This window comes from Cebidichthys violaceus, unplaced genomic scaffold (genome assembly GCF_023349555.1).
Source record: "Cebidichthys violaceus isolate CVI_PGR_0920_01 unplaced genomic scaffold, fCebVio1.0.p SCAF_21, whole genome shotgun sequence".
NCBI lineage: Eukaryota > Metazoa > Chordata > Actinopteri > Perciformes > Stichaeidae > Cebidichthys > Cebidichthys violaceus.
Window position 1 is genome coordinate 2,174,259 of NW_027176384.1, and position 27,221 is coordinate 2,201,479.

A 27,221-nucleotide genomic window follows, 5' to 3' on the forward strand; every position below is an offset into this window, starting at 1 on the left:
TTTGTCAAATTTGCTAGTCTTTCCTTTTCTCCATCCCTCCCTTCTCCTCTGTCTCCACGTCTCCCACAGTAGGACAGCGTCGGCTGGTTGCACATTAAAGTAGGACGCCCTATGGTCCTGTCACTGCGGGTAAATCACAAGGTCTCGTATCTGTTCTTACCCACGGCACATCTTTGCTCCGACATATTGGCCTGTTTTTCTCCCCCGGCGCCGCTGGGATAGGATGTCTACCCCAAGGGAGACGGCTGCACACACAGGCAGACACTCGCACCCAATCCCTTCTCACCCCCCACCCCCAATGTCAGTTGAACCCCTCTTAAGAGAGGTGACAGTTTTTGTTTGTCCATATCCCGCTGCGTTCTCCCCTGGAGCAGGGCTGACACTGGAGCAACGCGCCTCAATCATCCGCAGTCATAAACAGAAAACAAGTCTGTGACATCAAATGGATAAGGAAGGAGGAGAGGAAGGAGGAGAGGCATCGACGCAGGAGAAAATGACTTAAACAAAATACCCCTCGGGGGGTTTGGAGACTTGGGTCATAAGGGTGATTGGAGACTGGAGAGAAGGGGGTATCTGTTTTCACTCATTTCAGTCACACTGGCTGAGGTGCATTAATATTGGATTGGGCTGCACCTTGCCTCAACAGAGACCAGGACACAGAGGAAAAGGAGCATTTATGTGAGAAAGGGTAGAGAGCAACGCTAGTCTGCAAGGCTGTGCATAGTAAAGCTGAGGTCAGTATGCCAACATGACAACAATACTTTATTCTGAATGCACAGCTTTGTTCTGAATTGTTCAATAAAGTTTTTGTCAAAGTCTTCTCCCTCTTTCTCCCTCTCTCTCTCTCTCTCTCTCTCTCTCTCTCTCTCACATACTGGCATCTAACAATGCTCATTGCTAATAAATTGCCTTTGTGTTTGCTCCCACTGACCAACTTGTGTGCAGTCAGTTAGGCTCTTGGTGAAGCATGCCTCATATTCTTGTGCAAGACGAAGCGACTGCGGATGCGTTCGGTCTAATGGAGTCATTTAGGGGGAGAATGGTGTCTGTGGATGGTACTTCTGAGCTGCCATGCTGAGGCTTGCTGGAGAGGACTAGACAGCGAGCAACATTACAGGGTGTAATTACTTCAAGCACCATTAGGAACACAATAACATCTGTGCTTAGCACAAAACAAAGTCCGGCATGCTCGCTGAATGTGTTTGTGCATGTGCCACTCGTTTTATGTGTGTCTGCACAAACAGGGACTCTTTGCTGGAGCAATCTACTCATTACTTGTTAATCACTTGAATAGGAGGACCTGTTTGCTAACAAAGCGCCAGCTGAGGTAATGACTTGTCACTACACAAAGCACTCTGCAGAAGCCCGCTGGCAGAGGCCAAGGCGCCGCTGTGGATTCAGCAGCTACGACTGCAGCAGCACTTCAGCCCCTAACCCAACTTCACAAAGAGGATATTGACTTGGGTGCTGTCGTCTTTGCTCTTAAAATAAATAAATGCAATTTTGGAGTACTTTGCATTCCGGTCTTCATAACTTATTGTTGGAACATGTGCTCCTTGTGTGTTTTTAAAGTGTCAGTTCACCGTATTGATAAACAAACTGACATTTTTTTCCTTTCTGAAGCTGTCTCAACACTGGGGCTGCATGGTGGTGTAGTGGCTAGCACTGTCGCCTCACAGCCAAAGTGACCTGTGTGGAGTTTGCATGTTCTCCCACGTGTCTCTCTGGGTTCTCTGGCTTCTTCCCACAGTCTAAACACATGCAGCTTCGGTTAATTAACTACACCAAATTTGCCCATAGGTGTGAATGTGAGTGTGAATGGTTGTCTGTCTCCATGTGTCAGCCCAGTGATAGTCTGACACCCGGTCCAGGGCCTACCCTGCCTTCACCTAGTGTCAACTGGGACCGGCTCCAGACCCCCTGCGACACCGAACAGGATAAGCGGTTAAAGATATGTATGGATGAATGTTTCAACACTCAGATTTCCCTTGTGCATTGCATTTATTTGCGCACTCATGAGACTCCATAAAATCCATAAAATGAAAATAATATACAAACGGTCAGCAGAGGTCAAGAAGCCACAGGCTAATAAAATGGACCTATAAGGAGAAAAACTAACTATAACTAAAAAGGAAAAAAAAAATATGCTAACATAATTCAGAAAAAATACAAAACATAAAATAAATATCAAGGGTCACACAAAAAATCAGTTGACAACAATCCAATAAACACAAAAAATACCAGAAAAATAGCTCAACTAATTGTGTGGGAGAGTAGCATACATTGGCAGCCTGTATTTACTGTAGTATGGTTTGAGTATACTTGAATTCTCGCGCTTCTGTTGTGAACACACTGCATGGATGATGGTCTATGTAGTTGCACCCCCACTAGTGACGACTGGTTAAACACGAGAAGACAGCCCTGGAGACACATTGAAATATATTTATTTCATCAGATTGGAAGGACTTCCTTATTGACTATTTATCTGCTACAGGAACTAAGCTTCTTTCCAATTGACATGTTCTACTATGTACTGTATATTGATTATGTTATTAGAGCCCCTCCTTGCTTGCAGCATGGCTGTACTTAGATTTTTTATACAGAATGACATATTGACACGTTTTATCATTTGCATGTGATTCCACTGCAGCACTATTCATAAATAATGGATTGCCAGAGTCAGGGTTCTAATGATTGCAAAAGTCATTAGTCATTAGTTTGTAATTGCCTGGTTCTCATTGTCTATTGATGAAGCACTTTCATGCTAATTGTTATGAACTAGCATTTTAAGTATTTGTGTCAAATTACATTATTTTAAATTGTAACTAAAAGCACATGACAATAAATGTAAAACCAATTCTCAAAGTTACTAGTTTGTACACCTTCAGTCAAACATTGGTTGCATACGGCAACAGTTGAACTACTATATTAGAAATAACATTTGACATTGGTACAAATATACATCAATATGTGGAACCTCTGTGCAATATTCTGCTAAGATTTACACAGAATCTTCCTACAGTCTTTTCAGTGAGAAAACAAGCTTCTTCTTTTTTTCTGCTTTATTAGAGAGAAAAACACATTGTCCTATTATGGTGTGTAATCATGTTGTCACTTGTCCACCCTCAGCGTGTTGATGTGTCGATGGTGGCCACTTCACAGACATCCTGACAGGCCTCCAGTGACTGGGAACACTCATCAGTATCATGCCAAGATGTCAGGGTGACATTAATCTTTTTCAAAGCAGAGTGTTGCAAAATAAACTGTGGTAATATGTATCTTTTAATGCATAAATAATGCAAGGGTAGCGCGAAGACCCAACTCATTCAAAAGAAAGTCTTAACCCCCAGTGCACATTGAAATAAATTTCCTCTGAAATGAATGCATTGTGGAGTAAATCACAAATCCGAGCAATGCTTCCAGACCGCTATTACGATTTGCAAGATTAAGAAGAAGCTGGGTGTGTAGCTTTGCTAATTGCTGTATTAATGCTGATTCAAGGGCCTCTCCTTTTGAGTGTTGGCTTTTACTCAAAATTACCATAATAAGGAAAAATGGTGTGGTGCTGAAATTGCTAACCCAGTAGTCATCATAAATTGGTGTTAACCAATGCCTAAGCTCAGCCCAAATGCAGTGAGTTTCTGATCCGAACTGTTGAATTGAATGTTTTTTAAGAGACACTAAAATAATCATCGCTTTTCAAAACCTGCTTCTCTATACAACAATATTTGCATTTAATTCCATGTAAAATAAAATTTTAAATAGTAGGATAACGCCAAATAGCAATGGAATGTTTTATTGCTTCTAACCAGTAGACAATTTGTTAATGTAACCCTGTCTGTTTCCTTCAACATCAACTACCGAACCACTCAATTAACGACTCTTTTGGTTTTATTATTTTTTACAGAAAGAATAGTAATATGCTTTAGAGGATATTATAAATCGAAGACAAAATTAGAAGAAAGTGAGAAAAAATAGCTATTACAAATCCATCTGCTACTTCAGCACAACGGACAGCGACATGGATTTATCAACACACAGCACAGTCAGGCTGCTGATATTTCAGAGCCATGGATTCTAACTCACACAAACTGCGGGAAAATAGTTTCCCGCAGCCAAAAGTGACCTGTTGAAATTTCTTATTGTGTCCAACTATCAGCTGAAAAATAAAAGATATTAAAATGTGCTATCATATAATCCTATCCTCACATTTGTGAAGCTGGCATATTGCTTGTAAAATTACTCAATGAACTATGAATCGATTAAGAGTTTATTTGGTGATTAGTTAACTAATTCGCTCTTTTTAGGGCCTTGTTAGAAAATGGTACCAAAAAGTCATCGTCAGATCACTCGAATGCAAGCCCATCTCTTTCTGGGTGAGATTGTCAATCCAACAGGTATATGGCCCGATGACCGGCATATTCCAGTAAGAGCATGGAGAGCTCCTCCAATAGTGTAAAATGCGGCTTTGTCAGTGTCTCCCCACACTCCACCATGGATATCATCATAATAAATATTGATAAAAAAAAAAACATTGCATGGTTACGGCTTTGAGGTCTGACCTCCAGCGTGTGTGAGTGCATTAGTGAGTTGAAATGTGTGAGTGAAGGTGTGCGTGGGCGAGAGACGGGAGAGTGAGCGATAAGAGGCCGGTAGTGGCTCCTGACGGAGAAGATGGACTGTTATGGCCTCATTGATCTAAATCTCTCACAGGGAGCCCATTCCGATCGATACAAGGAGAAGTAGGCAACAGCACTGCTGCTGTTTGGACCACCGCCCATGCAATGCTCTCTCTGTCTCTCTATCTCCGTTTCTCACTTCCACTTTTTCACACTTGAAAACAAGACAAAGGTTAGGAATGTCGGTCAATTCATCATACTTTGCTCCTGATTAGAGGAACTGCTTGAAAAGGCCAAATCAGGCCAATAATAATGGGAATATTTCCGATGTATAGGTCAATAACAAAGTAGGAAAATAAAAAAGAAAGGATGAGAATGTCTGTTTTATCTGTTATATTCTAGATATTCATAGACTCTATATGTGGGAGAGCAAAGACCGGCATCTTCATGCAAGTGTGTGTGTGTGAAAGTTGAGAGAGAGACAGAGAGTCAATGAGAGCGTCGAGGGACACAACAGCCCCGTCATCTCCAGTTAGGAGCATTTTCTTTGTGTAAAGAGACCAGGATTGGGGACAGAGGTGTGTGCGGTGTGTGCAGTAGAGGGTGTTTGCCCCTGCTTCGCCCCACCTTGCGTCTCAGGTGGGATCTGAGAATGAGATTGCGGCTCTCAGGGGCGCTGCAGAGCGGCAGAGGGAGAAAAATCAATCAATAAGGAAGTGGCAAAGCAGGAAAATGAGGCGAGAAAAGAGATAGGGAGGGAAAACAATTTGGTTGCCACGGCGAACAAGACAGGCCGTACGATGCGCCTCGTCTTTGCGGTCACATTATGCCTCATAGCAGAGTAATGTACAGCCATTTCAAAGGACAGTCACTCCACAGCTGAGTACTGGATACCTGCTCAAAGCAGCAGGGCAGCACGTCACACGTTGGCGGCCACAAGTGGCGGGAGATAACTTTTTAAATCTCCATGGATTAAAAGAACACAAGTGACAGGGATAACCTTTATTTCATTCTTTTCTCCTTCGGAAAGTACGACACTCACAAATTTAAGCACTGCGCTCTTCAAAAGTTTATGGGACTACACGATAGCTCTTCTGGGTTTTAGCGTTGTCCCGGCTCTGACTTTCTGCTTTGTACAGGGCGGAGAAGTTTCCTGTAAAACTTTAACTTACAGGCCATGAAGTAGCGCAAAAACAACCTCAGGCCTTTCTATCAGAAACATTTGAAACAATAGGATTCTTCCTAGAATTACCAAGATGTTTATCTGTTAATTGCATAATGCCTGGCTGATGAAAAGAGATACATGTTAAACTCTACATCGTCATGTTATCAATAAGACTACAAATGTGTAACAGACATTGTAAACATTGAAATAAACAGGCAGAGAAACTAACTAATACCTAACGTGCAGGATATCTGCCTCTGCTCCATCAATTTTGACGATTTGAAAAAAAAAATCTATTTCTAGTGAGTTCTTCAACTTTATCTAAGTACAATATAAAATTAATGGAGCCCTTTATGCTTTCCATATAATTATTTCATTAACTTGTGTAATGTGGATCGTGATTTAGTATTACCATTTCTATGTCTTGTTCACTTCTAATTGTGTTGTTAGGCCTGAGGAGAGGCTGATACATCAGCCTGTTAGGGTTTAGGGTTTAGATAATAGACTTAGATATATTGTCTTTAAGACGCACAGGCAAACATGTACTTTTTCATGCATTGGTCAATTTACAGATTTTAGGCTATTTTGCTGCCATAACATATCTTCTTGACAAAATACACATGTAGGTGCTTATTGTACTACTTTGTCTATTTGCATCTGTAGTAAGAGATAATGCATTATTTGCATATTTAAACATAAAATGACAGAAAACTTGTAATGCAAAATAATTGTCTTAATGTAGCTAATCAAAAAAACATTGACTCTAATTTGACAACAGAGTAAACTAATTTGAAACCTACCTTTTATCCAATGTTCACATTTCTGCTCTGGAAATGTATGCACATTGGCAATTAATAAGATAAGGCCGCATTTTCTTTTCAGAAAACTATTACAAAAATAATTGTCTTAGTGTACATCATCAACGTAGGCAGTTTCATGGCAATATCTATTAGTTAATATTGTTTACCCTATTTACCTGAGGTGTCTCCCCTTAATTGACTTTGAGTTCCAGTGGCACCCAATAATTGGCATCACTTTGAAATAGTGTATTAGTTACCAGTGCATTGGCTGTAAAAGATGGTGCGGGCCCAAGACACGTAAGAAATTCCTTTTTTATCACTTGCCAAAGAACAGGAAATGTACATTGCTGTTTGGTTCGACTCTGTTGCTTGTAGGTAACGAGGACAACCTGCATCGTCTGTAACTCGAAGATTTGGGGGAAATTCAGATTACTCTTTGGCACTTTTTTTTTTTGGTGAAATACCACTCCATCTCAGCAGAGACCTTTGATGTCTGATGTTCTTTAATGAAACATCTCGCTCACATCAGAGCACCCTATTAAATTCCACTCATACGGGGAGACAGAAAGAGCGAAAGAGTGAGATTGAGAAAGCCAGAGCAAGAGAGCGCTGACCTTTTGTGTGCATCCGTGGGAGTGTGTGTGTGTGTGTGTGTGTGTGTGTGTGTGTGTGTGTGTGAGAGAGAGAGAAAAGGAGGGACTGTACTATCGCATGCATCAAGCACAACATGAACATAGAGCAAAGAACATGAAGAGAACCAAATTTCAAAAGCACTTTATTGAGCATTTTCATAAAAATAATCACATATCTACTCACATCACAGCTTATGTGTTGACTCGATAATGGAGAACAGCAAGATTGCATAAAAACTTTAAGTCAAACTGAAACTAAGAATTATTTTTGCTAACAAATCAAGTACGAATGTAGGCACTCGGCAGCTACTGAAATAGCATAAACTAGAAGACTATTCATTTTCTTTAGCATAAAAATAAGTAATGTCTGGGAATCAGTTCTAACGTTAGCAAGCTAAGCTAACTAGCGTCAGCTTTCCAAGTGGAAGCTATGGGTGCAAGCTAGTTTTCCTAGCCTGCTAGCTTCCAACAGCTGCCGTATCGATATAGTTTGTTTACACAAAAGTGAGTGGGAATTCAAATTTCAATTCGACTTTGTTTGCATTGTCTGTCATACATTGCTAAATTATTTAGCTTTTTCAAATGGTCAGACCTGAAAGCTTCCCCAGTTTCTGTGTCTACATGTACATTTGAGTGAGAGTGTGTGTGTGTGTGTGTGTGTGTGTGTGTGTGTGTGTGTGTGTGTATAGAGGATTTAAAAGCATCCAACTCTTGACATCATACTGTTAACTAACAAAAGTGGGCAATGAAGGGAAAACATAATAGACCTCCAGAGTCAGTATTAACATAGTTGAAGAGGATTCATAGAGAGGAACAGCCTTTTATGGTGTTAGAAGTTAAGGTGTGTGTGTAAGTGTGTGTGTGTGTGTGTGTGTATGTGAGAGAGAGACACAGAAAGACATTGAATATCAGAAACATCATAGAAAAACAGAAAGTGTGTGTGTGTGTGTGTGTGTGTGTGTGTGTGTGTGTGTGTGCCTGTCTTTGCTCCTCTATAGGTGCTTGTGTCGGCAGCGTGTTGGCTGCAGTGAGAGAGCATCTGCAAAACGGCAGTCGTGAGGCTAATTGTGATAGAGCTAACTCATCACACTGGCACATTCACAACTACATTAACGCACACACACTCCAATGATTGCACGCCCCTAAAGGGATTGTGGAAAACACACTTAACCCTACACACACACACAAACACACAACATACCCTAACGTATCATTATTGTGTATGTGGTTTAAAACAGTTTCTATCAATGCAGAGGTAGCATTCTCTGATGGTCTGACTTTACAAAAAATGAGCTAATGGGGCTAATTTCAAAACCACACAATAGATTATCTTTAATACAGTTAACCATGTGTAATTCTGGCTAATCCCAGGTGATGAGTCAACCGTCAGTAGTTTTTGGCCAGGGAGGAGCAGAGCTTAGAGCCACAGGTGCACCGCAGCAGTGCTGAGACACACCAAATCACTTAGCAACCACTTTGCCTTATTACCCAGAATCCACCGGGGTCCTGTTAGTGTATTAGCAGGGTATTCAGCTCTTTTCATTAGTGCCCCTGGCTCATATCTGCTTCCACCTGAGTCACAGATGAAATGGGTTTTTTTCCCTAAAAAGAGGGAAGATTAGTTTTCATGATTCTCTTTTCTTTTTTCATTTTATGTCAGTTTATCAGTGTACTTCAGAGGCCTTTCTTCTTCGTCCCTCTCACCAAGCAGTATCTCCTCAGCTGTCTCTCTTTGCTACACAGGGAGAAATCCTATTTGTGTTCTCCTTCATGGCAGCACCGATTGTCCCAGCTCAGTCCAGCTCAGCCATTTCATGTGGTGGCATGAGATCCTCTGGGCTTCAAAATCTTCCATTTTCAAAAACAGTACTGATATAAAAAAAGAAGAAGCTGAAACCGAGGTTTGAATATGGCAGCACTGGCATATCATATTTTGGGTTTGTAAAAGCTGCATTAGGCACACAATTTTGCACATAACACTCCCAAATGGCCGCAAGGAGATAACTATCTCTTCAGTAACAACAAATCATGCAATAGCTAGTATATCTTCTCTTTGGCCTTTTTCCCTCTTAACGGCTACTGATGGGAACCGTGTCAGCTTTTTCTACCATACCGTCTTGTGCATTGAGAGGACATCCTGCAAGTTTAATTTGAGCAAATACACTAAGGAGGGTTGGGGCGCCAGCGTTTGGGATTTACGCTGATGGGATTTATGTCTTTTTTTCCAGGAAAGTCGTGCCAAGTGCAACTCAGTTTTTGTTTTCCAGCAGCTGAATGTCCCGTCCAGCTCTCAGTCCACTGACTAGTGTGTGCTTGGCTTCACGGCCCACAGTGTACGCGGGTCTTCTAACAAACATTGCTGCTGCTCCTCAATACCACGGGCAAACAGCCTGATCAACTGGCACTGGACACTGCAGAGGGGAACAGAGTGTACACACACACACACACACACACACACACACACATACATACACACACAAACATAAAAAGAAGCACACGAGGCATCATTTAGCCTGAATAACAAACCATCAACTTAATGACTCATTTCAATGAGGCTTTACTGTCAATGTGGCAGATGTAAAAGCAATGGAACGGCACCCCTGTGTGCATACTTGACAAGCAAATTCGGGATGAGACAATCTTTGTGGTGTGTTAAGTATGAAGATCTTTAAAGGGACACCTACAACAGATGTTAGAATACAGATGGGGCTGACGCACTATAATGCACATACAATAAAAAGTAAAAGTGCACAGGCAGAAAATGAGCTGTGAACAGGATAGATGGCTGTTATCATACAGTATAGCCTCAATTACTGCCTGTGCCTTTGTCTGCTAAATGACACCTGTATTTTTACAGAAACACCTGTTGTTTACTATTATGATGGAACAGCACAGTAACTTAGCATTTTCAACCCAATGTGAATTTTTTTTTTTCCAGAATGCCATTCACACATGAAACAAAAATACCACAAGTTCAGTAAACATATGTTACTCTAAAATCAAGGTAGCACTATATGTTTGGGTTATAATTCCATCACTAGCTTGTTTTAATTGTTTGGTTCAATCACTGTGGCAGGTCGAGCTCCTTTTCCAAATGTGTATTTTTCACTTCCAATGCAAAACTCTTCCTTTCTTTCCGTTTCGCCTGGGCTATTACCATTAATTATCCGAGCAGCACTCTGGCTGGCTCACTCCAAGAGCGATTAGCGGAGAGGAAGAGGCAATAAAAGGACGGACTTCTGCTTTAATTAAAGGGGAGTAGCCTTTTAACATGGGGAGGGCTGTTAAATTAGCAACATTACAGCGCCATGCATCATTGGCAAAGTACAATGGAGCATGAAATAAATGATGCGTCCAGCAGTGCCACACCGGCTGTATAGAGATCTGATAGTGGAAGAAGCTTTAAGCGTGGACAGGGCCAGAATAATGAGGGGGGTTAATTCCACCAAGTTGCCAAGATCGTCCAGTAGGGAACAGTGAAAGAGTCTCCAGACGGTTGGACACGAGCAGCGCTAATGGCACTGCTGCTATCATTTCTGTCTGGCCAAGTAGGAGAACTTCTTTCTCACCAGCTAACGCTACTGCTAACCATCAAGATGACTTTCTTTTCCTTCACCATGTTGAAACCCTCTAGTATGTGTCTCAAAGAAAAGGTCAATATTTTGGGAAATATTCAGATTTACTTTATAGCTTAGCTTAGCATTAAGACTGGAAATGTAGAATGGTAACACAATCCAACTATTAACTAAAAAAAGTGTAAAACAAAAATTTGCTTCCTTGAGTCTCTGCTGGTTGCTCGGTCAGGCGAGATGTTTCCTCTGTATTTACGCTAACACCAGCTGCTGTAGCTAATTGCATAAATGGTGCTATTTATTGTCTACATACTGACATTTATGTTGTACTTTGAAACGTTGTATCTTCTGTTATGGTCTGTTGCCTGTTTTCAAATAGTGTTGTGCCAGGACAACATGAATAAGAGATTACAACCATGACCAACAGCCCTTTGAAACTGTGCTAAATGCTAAATCAGCATGCTAAGATGTTGACAATGACAATGCTACTAAGGTGATGTTTAGCATAATGTGAGCCACGTTCACCATATTAGTGAAGTGTGTTAGCATTTCCTAATTAGCATTGTGCAGTACAGCTACCGACATACCAACCAACATGGCTGTCTATGGAGCCACAACGCTAGCATGGCTAAAAATTGGACGTGTGAGTGTTACTTGAGTGCACTATGAATATAGAGCTGTTAAGCATACAGAACATCATCTATTTCTACTTAGGCTTTAAGTCATGATACTCAGAGACACTTTAGAGAAATTTAAACTGGAGATTATGTCTGCAATACCCAGAAAAAGAACAGTCTCTTTCTGGTGCAAAATATGAGCCCCGCAAGTATTTCACAGCTTTTTTCATTACACCTCTTCTACAATATTGTGTGCACCGATTCAAAGCCATTTGCCAGTCCTCATCTCTGCTGAAAGAGAGATCCTGTCTGTCTTCATCGCCTCAAAAAGTTAATTTCTTCGTCACAGGCTTCATAAAACGCAAAAAAAAGCTGGCACAGTGGAAAAGTGATTGAACCACGCCTGTCTTCAGCAGTCACAATGATTGTTTCAGTTTTACAACATTAAAAAGCCATATATATGGGCAAAACATTCATCATTACTGGTAAATCACAGTTCATTTCATTGTTTTTGCCGGTGCTGAGTCGAAATGAGTGTTTGTTTGCACCTCAGATTTGACTTTCTTTAGTTTTGAGTTGAACAACTTCTTTATTTCTAACACAACGTGGAAAAGCGAGTGCTTTAAATAACTACGACAGGAAGTTGTATTGTACATTCAAAGGTAATTGTGTGATTAGTTACCTGACTTGGATGGCAGCATCGGGCAGGATCTCCCCATCGCAGTTCCAGCTGCTGTGGCAGGTGCTGTAGCTGCAGGTCATTTGGGCCGAGCATATGGGACTGAAGCCTGTCTTCTTTGGACTCTCAATCATGTCCTCTAGTGAAACCAGCTCATGGTGCCGCGGCTGGAAACAAAACTTCCTCACCCGGTGGACCTCCACAAACGAGTGGTCAAACTGGGAAATGAGGAATAGATGAAAGAGGAGGAGGCGAGATGAATGGAAGGATGTATGAGGGAACAGATGTGCACACAGATGGTGCAAAGGTTAAGACCGCCTCTCTCCAGAAGCACTTGAAGAGTTTCATTTCAAACTGCAGGAGCCTGAGAGGGAATACAAGAGTCCATCTTTGTTGTGGGCTTCACCAAGTTAAATTTTGTGTAAAATTGTTTTTTTGAGGAAAAAGCGGTTTAGAGTCGAATGCATTTTGAGTCTTTTTCAAGTATTTTCATGGTTACTCTATTGTCGGTGTTTCCACAAGGGTGCTTCAATCACAGTGAATTAACAAACACCATGCAGAACACAATTGCATACAAGTGATAAAGGCACACACTGTATGCTGAAGATGGAAGTTAACTTTTAAGAAAAGATCATTTTAGTGCCTCAGCCTCAATTTGATGGATTAAGGTCAAACTAAAAAGTGAATCTATTATATCAATTATTTGTCTTTGGTAGATAAATTGACTGGGGTTCATTAAAACTCAGGCTCATTAATTTTTTATTCAGACATTTAAATGTCTTAAATTGAACATAAACTATTCTAATTGTACACACAAAATAGCACTGGGCAGAGGCATCTATGCCCATTTTCAGTGCTATTCAGTGCTATTTCTCTGAAATATGAAGATCATATTGGGCAGTAAAACAATTCTTGCCATGTAATTCTTCTTCAGTTTACAGGCTCCTAGTGGGTGAGGTAAAAAGTTAATTTCTACTTGGTTCTTTGTCTATGGACTCTGATTTTATAATGGAAAGTAAAACTACAAGTAGATTTATTCGTCTTTCCCCCAAATACGATAAAGAAAAACACCCAAGAGAAGTTTGAATGCGAAATGGAGGGAGGGAGAGAAGAGGTCAGATAAAATGGAGGTGCATAAAAACTATGTAAACGGACGGAGTGTAGAGAAGAAGAAAGAGAGAGATGAAAAGAAATAATTTTGTCAAAGTCCCCTTTCATCTCACTCAGTGTCGCAGAAAGGTTCAGCTCTGTCCAGCGCACTTTCTTCTACTTCACGGGGTGCCACTTTCTCTCTATTCCTGACTCTTTTCTTCACCTCTTTTTCCCTTTTCCCCTCTCTCTCTCTCCCTTCTCTCCCTTTCTCGCCCTCTCTCATCCCAAAAGTGGAGTGACAGCCATTTACTTCACATCAGACCCATTTTATGACTGGAGCCGCTTTGCATTCATGCTGGACTGTCTGCCTAAAAGGCTTTCTGACAAGGCCATGAATACGCTTAGTGGCTTCTCACTCCTTGTTTCTCTCTGCTTGGCTGGACAGTGATGCTGATATTAAGTGAACTCTGATGCAAAGTCCCACTCACCGTACTTATATGACTACTTGTCTACCTTTCTGTGTTGCAAGTGAAGCAGCAAAGACAGCCTTGAGCTACAGACGCACTGCATCATGTCTTTTCAATGCAATACCACACTACGATCTGTGGTCATTAGACGGTCAATGATAATATTGTTTGGTTTTCTCCATTAGAGAGATCTGACATCTCTATGACCAAAAGCAAAAAAAGGTAAAGACCCACTGGAGGCAGTACACAAGTTAATCTCAATTCATTCTATATGGGACACAAGCCAAACTCTTGGGAAGGCACTGTGGGTATACAGGCGAAGCGGGACTGACCAGGGACACAAAAAAACGCAAGTTGCATAAAGTTAGATATATTTTCATAACTGCAATTGAGAACTAAATTCCTGTGAAAACTCCATTGTGATTTGTTGGAAATTGAACAAAGAAAGGACTACAGACACAAACAAAAACAAATTGATTCTTGGAAAAAAAACATGTACATTTTGGGAGAAAGTGCATGTGGCTTGTAGACACGATGTTAGCTAATGAACAAGCTAATTACTAGCTTGCAAGCATTGACACGAGTGAGAAGTATTGGAGGCGATGTTCGGCAATTTGGTCGCTTCCTGCGAATCAGTGTGGTCGAGCTAAATGCTAACATCAGCATGCTAACATGCTCAGATTGTCAAAGTTAACATGCTAGGTATAATGTTTGTCATCTTGATTTACCTAAAAAAATAAATTATCCGCTGAGTTACAGATGTCTCTTTAACAATGTAAGTCAATGGGGAAAAAAGTCATTTTGGGCCGGCTTTGACCTGATAATGGTACCAGATGAAAAGTACATTTTAAAATGAAATCAGCAAAGTTATTTCAGTTCATCCAGAGGGGGATGATTGTAAGTATTGGAGTCATTCTCTGCATTAGCGTCGCTTGGCAAAGTTATTTTTTTCTAGTTTTGCAAACACATGGCTGTTGTGGTGATTTCATCTTCTATAAAAAAAATGTCTTGTTGTTAAATCCCCTTGTAAAGCACTTTGTGACTAATGTCTCTGAAAAGCGCAATATGAAAATGTTTTACTGACTCACTTGTTGATTTGATTTTGCCTGAACACATTGGTTATTTCATTCAATCATCTGGATGTAATGTGCTTTACTGCGACCGCGGTATTCCAAGGACACGCTTCATGTCACACAAAGCAGCAATTTCCTCAATTTGCAAAATTTCCGCTGATAGCAGCAGCATGTATGTTCTATCATTTATTTTTCTTGGTATCAAACTTTTTTCTACTGCTGAATTATGTTCATTTCAAAGCTGCAAAGACATATCATCACAATCTAATCATATCTTATTGATGTCCGTCCTTGTAATCCAAACACTGGCTGCAACAGTCAAAATGTTTACCTCAGGATGTCAGTCTGAGCTCAAAACACGGTTTGCAATTGGACACTTGTACCAAGGCAGCTACTGTCGATGAAATTACTTACAGGTTCCTTCTAGATGGGATAAACTTCCAGAGGTCCATCCTGAGGTAATAATTACTAATCACCAGACTTCCCCTGGCAATACTTGTGCTACTTGTGCTACTAATGCATCCTAGAAGGGCATTAGTCTGGTATCAGCCTGTTCTCCCCTACAGCATATCCCTGATGCAGCGATAACCAGTGCCTCTCTGGACCAGGGTGGGGGTTATTTATGATACGTGGGAAGGCACGAGGGCTAAGGCATTTGAACTAAAGTGAACCATAGATGGGAAATTGAGCCGAGTCAGCAAATGGAGGTGCTAGCACAGCAAGTGAGCAAACTCCTGCCTTCTTCTCACTCGTTTACAGTCTTTACACACTCAATTCATCCGTGCACAGATCGAGCAACTCCTGACGACGAGAGCTGGATACTGCAGCAAAGTGATTGATGGAAGGCTTTTTTTTTTTTTTTTTAGAAAGGATGAAATTGAAAAGTTTTGCTTTATTTTAGTGATTCTCTGAAGGATCTGTTTTTCTTATCCTTGCTGAATACAGATCATAGAGATATTCTCCAGAGCATGTCTCATACACCGTGTATAGACACTTACTTTAGAGGGATGAAATCATAAATTGAATAATATTCCCGGTGGGTAATACCTTAGGAAGTGTTTGTGAAGATTAATCATACACCTCCTTCACTCCTACCTGGTCTTCTTTGTTGGTGTGTCGGACAAGGTGTCTGAGGAAGTCCAGGCGGGAGCACTTCCTGACTAGGATGAGGTCTGTGGTGCCGTCAGCGAGGTGAGCGGAGGGCGAGAGGCCTTTCGGAGTGCGGGGACACGCGCAGCTCATACAGGCCGCATTAATGGCAATAAACTTTCCACGGATCACACTCCAACCTCCGCTCCCATCTGAAACAAGTCAAGAGTCAAGTTTACTTAACTGTGCATAATTCTGAAGTAAAAAGTTATTCTTGTTCAATGATAGATAAAATGCAGACCATAAGTGATGCACCTGAAGATTGTATTTTGACCTTCGTGAAAAAAAATATGAATCGTTGAGTTTTTGTTTAGAATGAACCGGGTCCTCTTCATGGAACTGGGCGCCATGTTTCTATAGTAGACCAGAACAGACAAACCATTGGTGTGTTCATGCTGGCCAAGGTGGTTCACCTACACGTGTGCAATCTGCAACCTCATCCAAATCCTACACATTGCGTCTTTAAGAAACATTTAAATGAAATACAGCATCCATCAAGGTTTCCAGTCTTTTATATACCTGTGGGGTGTATATATATAATTTAACTATACTCCACATCGGATGAAATTTGTCACATTCACGCAATGAAATCTGCGGAAACACAATCACCTGCAATTGTTCAATTGGGTTTTTTATATTTTTTTTGACACCTTTCTGGTCATAGTTTGTGGTTTACTTAACTTTTCTCTTTTCACTGCAGTATAAAATCCCCTCCATCTGACATTGAAACTTTAAAATGAACAGACTTTGAGCTGCGGTGAATACACTGTACTGTAATTAATTTACAATGCAAAGCAGCGCTGCGGCATTTGCAAACCTGCCACATTAGATTTAGTTTAGAGTATTCTACCAGCTCTCAGCTATTAACTTGCACAAGTAAGATGAGAGATCGGTGTGCAAAATATCGGGGGTCTCGAGAGGTCCGAGGGCCCCTGAAAGCCAGCAACGTTTTGGGGAGCAATGGAAAATTCTTAAAAAAAATAATTTGTCACTTTTAAAAAGTCTTTTAAAAGCTTACTTTGTCCAGCAGTACAAAATAGTATTGTTGTGGTGTTTGCCATTGAATACTCGGTTGTTTCTGGTAAAGCCTTCATTACCCAATAGAACCTGAACAGCATCATGGTTACACGCGGTTAAAAATAGAAACTCAGAACGCATCATGAATATGTAAAAGGCAAAGCAAAGTTTAGATTCCCTTCAGCATCCAGTTTTGATTTTCCAGAGGCTCTGATGTTCGACTGAAACAAATAATCTCTGCAAATTTGGTTTTGAAATGATAGTGTATTTTGCAAATGCTTTACGAGTCCTTAAGCGAGAGCTCTCCGCTTGTTTCACATCAGCAGTCATGCTGATGAGGGTCCATTAGGATCCAGATGTCTTGGCAAGGAATTCTCAGGGCAGCGCTACCCTGACAATGGAGCCAAGATAGAAATATTGATGCTGAAAGTTATGTGTGTTACCCTTTTAGGAGAGCTGAGCGTCGTCTGTTTTTAAAATGCAATCAAGTTTAGCCGAGGAAGGGTTGACAGCATCTAAAGAGGAGGTCACATAGATAGAAGACTGATTGGATTAACCTCAAGTTTGCTTGTTATGATTGAATGCACAAGCGGCCTCCGAATCTCAAATGACAGACGCGACGGTTGCACTTCACAAATCACCACTCTGCTCCTCGGAGATTAGCGACTGTTTGCCGTTGATGGCGTATCAAAAGACACAGAATCACCCACGGGGCTGCCAGCGCTCGTCACCGGGGTGAGAGTCATTGGAGGAAGCGGGGCAGAAAAAAAAAGTGATCACAGACATCCAAACCTCAGAGGGAAAATTATGTGATCTCGGAAAGCAAAACGATTCATTACCCCCCCCCCCCCCCCCCCCCGATTTTGCATAAACAAACATACAGAGGTGATAACGCGAACAGATAATAACAAGCCCTCAGAGTCTTCATAAAAAAAATAAAATAACGATATTGTACGCAGTGATTAAAGCTGAAAGTAAACACAACAACAACAAATCCAACTGTGGACTGTAGGCTCCGCATTAGAAGAATGTTTCCAAATGAGTATTTGCTTTCGGAGGAGAGGCTGGCTCATTTGGAGAGAAAGAGAGAGAGAGAGAGAGAGAGAGAGAGAGAGAGAGAAAGAGAGAGGGATGCCTCATTGATTTAGCAGTTGCCTTGAGATTTCCCGTGCCAGGGAGGGAAAAAACCCCAGAATAAGACAAAATCGCAAAACAAACGACAGCACTGGCGTGAGGCAAACCACCTGTCAGAGCTGGCGAAGCCAAATTTCTTTCTGATTAGCGGGGAGTCTGTCACACATCGCACACAAACAGGTTGTGCTCTATTTTCATATTTACACAGGAACCCCCCACCCCAACGTGCACACACACACACACACACACACACACACACACACACACACACACACACACACACAAACACACTCTCCATAAGAAGTCCCAGATAGCCAGGCCAGGACAGAAAATGTTGAACTTCATATCATGACACTAATTAGAGTGGGAAAAAAACACACACAGCTTCTTTGCAGCTCAGATGCCATGGCGCACACGCACAGGAGTCTGTATTTCGTCTGCCCTCCAGAGGTTTGCACTGCTGCTGTCAGTGGGTTGAGAGAATCGTAGATAATGAAATGCGTGCGTCAAGGGGGGGGGGGGGGGGGGGGACGCGGGAAAAACAGGAGGTGACGCTGTCCTACTCGGACCTGAGTGGACGGACACCCGCCTCGTCTGGGGACATGTAATCTCATCAAGCAGACGCAGGGGTGGATGCATGCGGGAGATTTGGAAATCGATAGGCAAAAAAAAATAAAAGGCTCCGGAGGGGCGCGACGGGGAGTTGTGCCGTGTCACTAAAATCTGTTTATATTTTGTCGTCGATAACTCATCAAGAATCTAATTTTCCTATGCCGCTGGAGAAAAACAACCGCAACAGACAATGGAGATATTTGAAAAAGGAAAAGATGATGTTGTTATTTACATTCAGTCCTCCTCAGGTACTGCAGAATGTAAATCTCCCCTGATTTGTGTGAGAGTGGCATCAAGGGAAAAGACAGCGTGGGATTGTCTCATCTCCTTTTTGTTTTTTTTTGTCTTTCCTCTCAAACAGCACCCTTTAGAAATACTTATTTTCACACATCTCAGAAGTCTAGAAATGGCTTCTAAATAGGCAAACAAGCAGACAGCGAGGCAGAGAAATGAGAAATGGGCTTTTCAGGTGTGATTAATTTGACACCTTACGAGTAATAACCCCAAACTCATACCTTTATCAGACTTTTCCTTCTCCTCTGACATCTCCCACTGCGTGTCTTTTGATGAGGGCTTGTGTTGACAGACGCGGCACCTGAAATATCAGCGTAACCGTGTTTTACATTCATCAAACCATCAGGGTTGCTGTGACATTCAAGGTGTTAACAAGCTTAGATGACTCATTGGGAGGAATACATTCAGTCCACCTTAAAATAACTTGCATTGCGTTTCGCAATTTAAGGAGTCTGCAGCCAGAGAAGCCTTTCTCACGCACAGTCATATCTCTTTTTACGGTAAAATAAGATGTCAGGAAACATGGCATATTAATGCTTTTCAGCTCCCTTCGGTCCCCATAACAAACGCAAACAATGGCTGCACAAAGCATCTAAAAAAACAAACAAAGCACTTAGTGATGCGCTTTCCAAATTCACAATAAATCAGATAGGCTTCCTGACAACGTAAACTATCCCATTTAAGCTCTGGCAGGTGCACTGCTACCATTGAAGTGCATCAGATAAGTTAGCACATTGTAAAACAGTGCTGAAAAAGCTGCAGAAATGGATATCTCTGATGCTTTATTTACCCGAATCGACACTGCAGCTTGTCCCTGGGGTCCCCCATGTTGTTCTCAGCAGGGAGGAAAGAGATCGTGCCTTCATAGTAGTTGTGACTCAGAAAGGTTTTTACGCCTGGAACACAAACACAGTGTGGGCCACATAATGCATGTCAATATGTTTTATTTGTTGTGTTTAATTTATCCTAATTACAGCTTAAGTTCTTTAAGCGACACATCTGCATAACTAATTGGACCACTATTCCTTATCTTTCTATTCTAATTCCTCTATTCTCTAGAGGCTGTTGTAGGTTTAACTGGGTTAAAAAAAAATACTTTCAGCAAGTTTAGTGATAATGCTATAGTAAAAGTACACAGTTAAATGCCTTGTTGTGTTTGGAAGCCCTGAGGCCTGATTAATAAAAACAAATTTAAAAAGCGTATCTAGTTCTGTGCTTGAGCCATGCTCATTTCTGCATATACAATTGAATTAAGGCTCGGTCAGGTCATGTATTATATTTGTATTAAATTATATTTACATCCTGACAGCAAGTACTACTACTACTAATAATAATAATAATAAGCATGTCAATAATTTCATTCGGCCTGAATGATTGGGCAGGCTACCTGCCTGTCTACCCGCTTGTGCAATCATTGCACATCACCTGAGTCTTCCACAAGCTGCTAGCTTGACAGTTGTGACCAACAGCCATGTTCGTTGTATACGGGCTGTCAGTGTAGCCGACTTGGCAAATTTCTCGCAACATTTAGCGAATTTAACGCTAGTGCTGCTAGGTACTTTCACTGAAAAAGCAATTGGCACTTGGCTGGGTGTTTTTTAGTTGGGTGTTTTAAAATCTTGCTTATGTTGCCGACCCCAGCTTTTAAAGGCGCTAAATATAAGATTGGGAGCATTTCTATTGCGTTTTAATGGCTCTCAAGATGGCGACAGCTGAGCTGGCACCTCCCAGCTCACGGTGCTAATTGAATGGTAGATTACACTAATTAGACGAATGAGCTAATATTAGCACGCTAACATGCCAAACTAAGATGGTGTACATGGTAAAAATTACAACTGTTTAGCATTAAGTTTTTAGCATTGTCATTGTGATGTTAGCATTCATTTCAAAGCACCACTGTGCCTAAATACAGCCTCACAGAGCTGCTAGCATTGCTGTTGATGATTGGTCTTGTTTTGTCGATCTCTCTTGGTTGCTACTTATCATTATTAAGGATACTAGAACTTTACAATGGATATGTCCTAAATATGGCATTCTGGGGACATTTTCATTCATAAATGAGCCTGTACGTTCCAGGTTTTTGCTTAATAATTGATCTCACCAATGCAGTTGTTTAAAGCAGTGTGCATGCCTTTAGCCTGAGTGGGAAGAAAAATCTTGGTGAGCCTTTTTGGTGTTGGTGGGTCCAACTACTGAGCTACACAAATGCTTGCACTGAAACCCACAAGCTTAAGGCTGCGTGTTAGATTCATATCTTAATCCTCCAAAGTCTTGACCTGGAGCTGGACCAGCAAGCTCGGGGATGAACTCAAGGTTACCTCACATTAAAAAAAAAAGCCTGTGTGAGGTCAGTGCGCCAAGGGTTTTTAGAAAAAGGATAAAGTGTGTGGGTAGGCTTAGCCTGAAGACTCACTCAAGTTTAGAAAATGATGGCCCTCATACCTGACAGGTCATATCTAGCAGGACCCAGCCATCGCTTCCTCTCGCTGTCTATCAGTACATCACCATAGAAACCGTAGCCAAGCAACGAGACGGAGTATCTGAGAAAGATGTCGTCGTGGTGAACTGAACACATGTCCATCGGCTGGGAATCCCCTGTTAAGACACACCCAGCAGAGTCATAGAAAGCCAACTCCCTACTTTGTCGCCGCAACATACACATGAACATGAAACTGAAAACTAGCTGCTGTAATAATCGCTCAAAGGTTGTTTGTAGCTTCACACGCAACACTGATAACAGAAAATGTAATCAGCATGCCACCCTGACACGTAGTGTGCTGTAAGTCTTCCATGAGTCTTTCAATTACTAACTCACCCACAATGATGTGTAAAGCAGAAGTAACTGGATCGTTGGTTCCCACTGTGGCAAAGCAGATACAATCAGTGGACCCTGTTGGATAAGAGACACACAGATCGATGGTCAGCCATTATAGCCCCTGTATAGACAGGTTAAAGACACTGTGATGTGAAAAAACAACTTTTTACCAATAAAATGTAATATAAAAATCACTCGCACATATACCATTTTCAGCAAAAAACAAATAAAATAATATTTGCTTATGTAACATAGTTGAAAAGGTTCAGGTTAAATCCTGCTAAATGAGAAAACTACGCCACCTGCTGTTGAAAATGTGTACCTGCACTGAATAGTTGCCGCAAAGGACTATGGGTAATCCTCAATGCGACGGAGGATTGGTTACGAGGTAATGTGTCTGTGAATGTCCGTGGACAATATAATGTTAACTAGCTTGATAAGTACTTAAGAGTTGAGGTGGCTTTATTTGTTTGAATATTAATTGTCTTAGATTATATTCACCATGTTTTCATTAAGTTAACTATACGTCTTTTATGTGTTTTATTGCCAGTAAAAATGTCTCCTGTTTAGCTAGCTAACACTATCGCCGTCTTTCTAGACAGAGCACGCGCTGTTGTCCCCAAGAGATGACCATTCTTCTGTTGTCCTTTTTCATAAATGCAGGTATGTTACATGTTCTATAGAGTGTGGTAATATTTTAAACATGCAGATGGAGTATTTTCTATAGTCTGCATGTTTACTCAGTTACACAATTGTTGTTATAAAATGAAAAATACTTTAAAAAAGATAACAGTCTAGTGTGAGAAATCTGTATAAATATATTTTTGGTTATATATTTATTTGTATTTCTCCTCATACATTTAAGAGAGAGACAGTTTCTGTTCTATTTCAGCTATTTTATTTACATGAATTTAAATCCACTATACGATCACTGTATCATCATACCACTGTATCTATGTATTTCAAAATGTGTAATCCTCAATGCGACGGAGGATTTGTTACGAGACAGAGCACGCGCTGTTGTCCGCAAGAGATGACCATTCTTCTGTTGTCCTTTTTCATAAATGCAGATGTGGAATAAACCTGCTGTTACCACAAGCCTGACCAGCTCCATGAGATTCATTTAGCCAGGAGACATCTTACAGAGGTTACACTAACAGCAAACCCTGACTATTCAAAGCCAATATGTAGAAGTTTCACCTCACCTCAGACACCCTCCCACCAGAATGTTTCGTTTTCTTTTTTTTTTTTTAACACAACAACTTATGTGATCCAACAAGTTTTTTCTGTTCTGTCCACATAGTTGAACACTTACTGGATTGTTTAGTAAATACCTACTTACAAGCTGGGATGCATACACAAACAAGAATAAGAGAACTGGGACCCTTAATTTTTCTGCACATTTACGCATGCGCTTATGCACACAACATAGACATTTTTATCAGGATAGGGGACATTGTATTTATTTCAGTCGAAATATAATACAAAATTGCATAAGGAGTGTAGTTTCGGTACTTCGTTATTTTCATGCAGCTTAGCTGGTCTGGCCGGTTGACCTAACCCAGTTTTTGTAAAGGGATGTGTCAAAAGTCATGCCCATTTAAAAAATACTGCTTTGTCCTCCATTGCTGTGGACAGGAAGTGATTTAATCTATTGTCTTTGTTGAAATTACTGACTTTATAAATGTGGAGTGTGAAGTTTGGTTAGATCGACCAGTAAAATACAATATCACATTGACATTAATGTGAATGTTATTCATGGACTCTGCAGAATCTACAGTAATAAAACAGACTATACAGGCAGGTAAAGCTGCAAAGATGTATTTGACATGTGTACACCTCTTATTCATAGTTAAAATCAGAATATATATCGCCCTTTGGTAGAGTTACATGTCTTTCAAAAGCTGCAACCTTGTACGAAGAATTCAGTGGGATGATTTTATCAGGCGCAAGTAAGGAGACGTCTCAGTTAAGTGAACTAATAGGATAGCTCCGGGCCCTGGTCTATCATCAACGCTCTTCAGCCAACAAATGAAGGATAAGACGCATCCCCTGCCTTGAGAAAAATGTAGAGCTTGATATTAAATCTTTCAACTTGAGAGGTAATAAGGCTCCATCTCTCTTACCGCGCCACATGGCGTCATTTCAAACCTATCTGCCCAACTTTGATCAACTTCAAGTGGTGAAATGGACCTACTGCCACTGATAAAAGACAGACAGAGAGGGGGAGGGAGAGAGGAGAGTAGCGAGTGAAATCTAACTAGTGGTGTTTTGAGCAGGCTCACAGACGTGTGACAGAGGAGATCAGGTCTATCATTCAGTGGTGGACACACAGATGAGTATGAAGATGAGCTCCCTCCGTCGCTGCCTCTGACTTTCTCCTGCACTTTCTATGAATATCGCTTATCTGGCCTTTGCTCCCCCCCCCCCGAGCTTCATGATCACATCCGAACACTTTCAAATTGCTCCTGGCAGCGCTACAATGCCTGCTATTTTGCAGAGTGCAAAAAACAGCAGTGACACACGCTATTTGACTTCTCTAAAGTTACCCAGTAAAAGTCAACTGACTTTGTATGGATATAAGTGGCGCACACAGATGTTCAATGACGTTCAGCCCTCAGATGTTCAATGTTTTATTCCCTTTAAGTTACTCAACTGCAGTAGCCTGTTGGCATATTCAGAGGAGAGAGCATAAACTGTCAGAAGGCATACCCTCTGCGGAGAAGCTCCAGTTTTTATCTGCATTTCCCCCAAAACTGTCTCGCCAGTAAGATCATCTAGGCAGTGAAATCATCTTCATCTCAGGGACAACAATGGAGTCGAGATGCTTTTTAGTGCTGGCCCAAAAAAGATATCTTTGCTGTTTGAATCCTCAGTACATTAATGTATTTAAAGCTGCACTTGAGACTGTGTCTTATAACGACAAGAGTGAACCCTTTGGAACTAGACAAGTGGACCTTTAAACAACACATTTTTTTAATCAAAAGCTACTTTCAATGTTTCAGGTAGTGGCAGGAGTACAGTGGCATTTGAGAAAACATCTGACAGAACGAACATTTGTGGATATGACGGCTCGATGACAAGGCCATAAATGAGATCACGACTCTAAATTTGAACCTTGGCATTGAGGGCTTTGATATCTTACTGACACGTTAACGTGACTTTGACAGCAATATTGATTGTTATATTGATAAAATCATGAATGACAGCCAGGTGGCAAAGATACACTCCTCCATGATGGTGTAGAAGCATAGATCTAAAAAGTACACGTCTATGGCTTATAGCAAAAGCTCAACGTCAGCTATTTTTCTCTTTTTAGACAAGATGTAAAGAGACACTTTACATTATCACCATTATCTGAGACATTACTAGCATTACAACCGTTTTACAATCAAAGGACATTTTTGACTGACAGAGTTGAGATCTTTTTTTCTGAAGTAATCTTATATACCTTTATTAGAGAGACAGTAGTTTCCAACATCCCTATCTTGTAGTTCTCATGCCCCAGCCTGGGTAAACAACTTCTTATATCAGCTGGGCACTGCAGTTTTTTTGCAAATGTTCCTCAAACAGGAGTAGACAGTGCATTTGTTGGGGACTACTTTCATCTGCAGATTAATACACATTTAGTGCTCTAGAACGTATTTCAGCAGAACAGTGTAAGGGGGATTGATTGCAATGACACTACAATGCCCATGTTCATTGTAATGAAGGAGCCTGTCACCCAGTGCAACATTGTGGCTCACTGGTGTGTTTTTAACAGATTGTGGACACGGAGGAATGAGATAAATCAGGTTTTGACTACACAGACAATACTTATTATTAGGATCAATTCATTGTAGGTTTTGATCATATGGATTGTTATTGTTGCTGCGGCTGCTATTCTCACAAAAATCTGACTTCTCCTGTCTGATTGTCTGCAGTTATTTCCGTCAGTGACCGAGTACAGAAGACACTCTTGAAGGTGCCTTTTTTTAATGAAGCTGTACTGCTCATCAGCATGCCTTTGCTTTAACAATGCTCTGGGAGGAACGGCAAAAACCTGCTTTGAATTTAAAAGCGGAGCGGAGAGGACTGCCTTGGTCACTTTAGGCTTTGCTTAACTCTTGATCCAAGCAAACCAGAGGACCATTAGCCAATAAAGTCCTTTCATTTCATGAAGGGCATACCAATTACATTTCAAAACATGTATATCTACTTGAGAGCTTTCATCAATGCAGCCCTGAGTTTTTACTAACAGCTTAACGTCATTGAGCTGAAGTGTAGTGACGAGATGTACCTCATACAGCTGCATGAAAAGATTAGATTATCTAACATTTTATTTCACTCGTAATTGTGAAAAGTTAAAACAACCGAGTCAACACATCCAAATTATGATTGTAATTGGCCTTAAAATAATTTACTGTGTCCCCAGCTGATTTTGAAACCCCTCTGCTATTACCATCAAGCTGTGCACCGGATAGCCTCATATTGGTCTCCGTGCACTGTGTTTCTATCCTCATGAAAATTACAGTGATTTCAAAATGTCACGCAGCACGTTTCCATTCATGGCACTTGGAAAGATTGACCCTCCGCAGGCCCCTGGTGGGACCCCCTGCCCTGTTGCCATAGAGATTCTCTTATGTAACTCAGCAACTCCGGATCAGCAGGGCTGAAGCTCTTCAATATTGAAATCAATAACAGTTCTGTTAAGTGAGATTTTTATGCAGGGGTCCATTTAAACCTTTCTCTGACTCTAGCAACTTGTCATCCATCATGCAACACTAATCATGACAAAACACATAAACACTATCCATTAAAGTATCGGAGGCTGTGCTGGAAGGGGGCACTTCTACATTTTACTCTTTGGAGTACCTTGACTTTTTCACAATGTGCCGGTACTCTTTTCAGCCCTCTCTCCATATCGGGTTGTCTGGGTGATCCATAGTGGTGATTAATAACGGCACGGCGCCAGCATTTGTGCGCTGCATCTCATAGCCGTAAGGATATTAAAAACCCTGCGAATGAGGGGGCTGCAGTTAATCGACACAACGCTCACATCCTTTTTGTGAAATAATTAGTGAACTGTTTTTCAGAGTCTGCTCTTTTGATTTACAGAATATGATTTTACAGAAGGATTAACTGTTCAGACAAAGGCTGTGATATGTGTAATTAATAAAAGTATGATCCAACTATAGCAAGTTTTGTCTTAAAAGCTTTTTGGGTCTGTAGTAATAATAATGGCCCAAACTGATGTACAATTGAATAGTTTTAGGTAAAAAGAAAACCTAAAAAAAAAATTGCGGGAGGACTCACAAACTCAATATCTGCTAATATATTTTATTCACAATAAAAATTCAGAATGTGTTTCTTTATCCTGCTGCATAATATGTACGAGCATCTTGACAGGGACACTGCTCCTACCTGCCTGTCTGTAGGCATCCTATAATACATTATAGAGTAAAGGGTAAATAAATATACAAACACACCTCCGTAACCCGATAA

At 41.0% G+C, this 27,221-nt stretch overlaps 1 protein-coding gene across 1 annotated transcript in view; it reads right to left on the reverse strand.

The window, feature by feature from the left end:
• Positions 1-7,342: 7,342 nt before the first annotated feature.
• The window catches only part of cerk (ceramide kinase), a 38,547-nt gene continuing 18,668 nt past the window's right edge, over positions 7,343-27,221 (reverse strand). The window contains exons 7-13 of the mRNA XM_068717105.1: positions 21,738-21,812; positions 21,365-21,517; positions 19,713-19,818; positions 19,144-19,223; positions 15,812-16,017; positions 12,088-12,302; positions 7,343-9,627 (exon numbers count right to left, since the gene is read on the reverse strand). Of these exons, the coding sequence (XP_068573206.1) occupies positions 9,519-9,627; positions 12,088-12,302; positions 15,812-16,017; positions 19,144-19,223; positions 19,713-19,818; positions 21,365-21,517; positions 21,738-21,812 (944 nt within the window). The 3' untranslated portion in view covers positions 7,343-9,518. The remainder of the gene's footprint in view (positions 9,628-12,087; positions 12,303-15,811; positions 16,018-19,143; positions 19,224-19,712; positions 19,819-21,364; positions 21,518-21,737; positions 21,813-27,221) is intronic.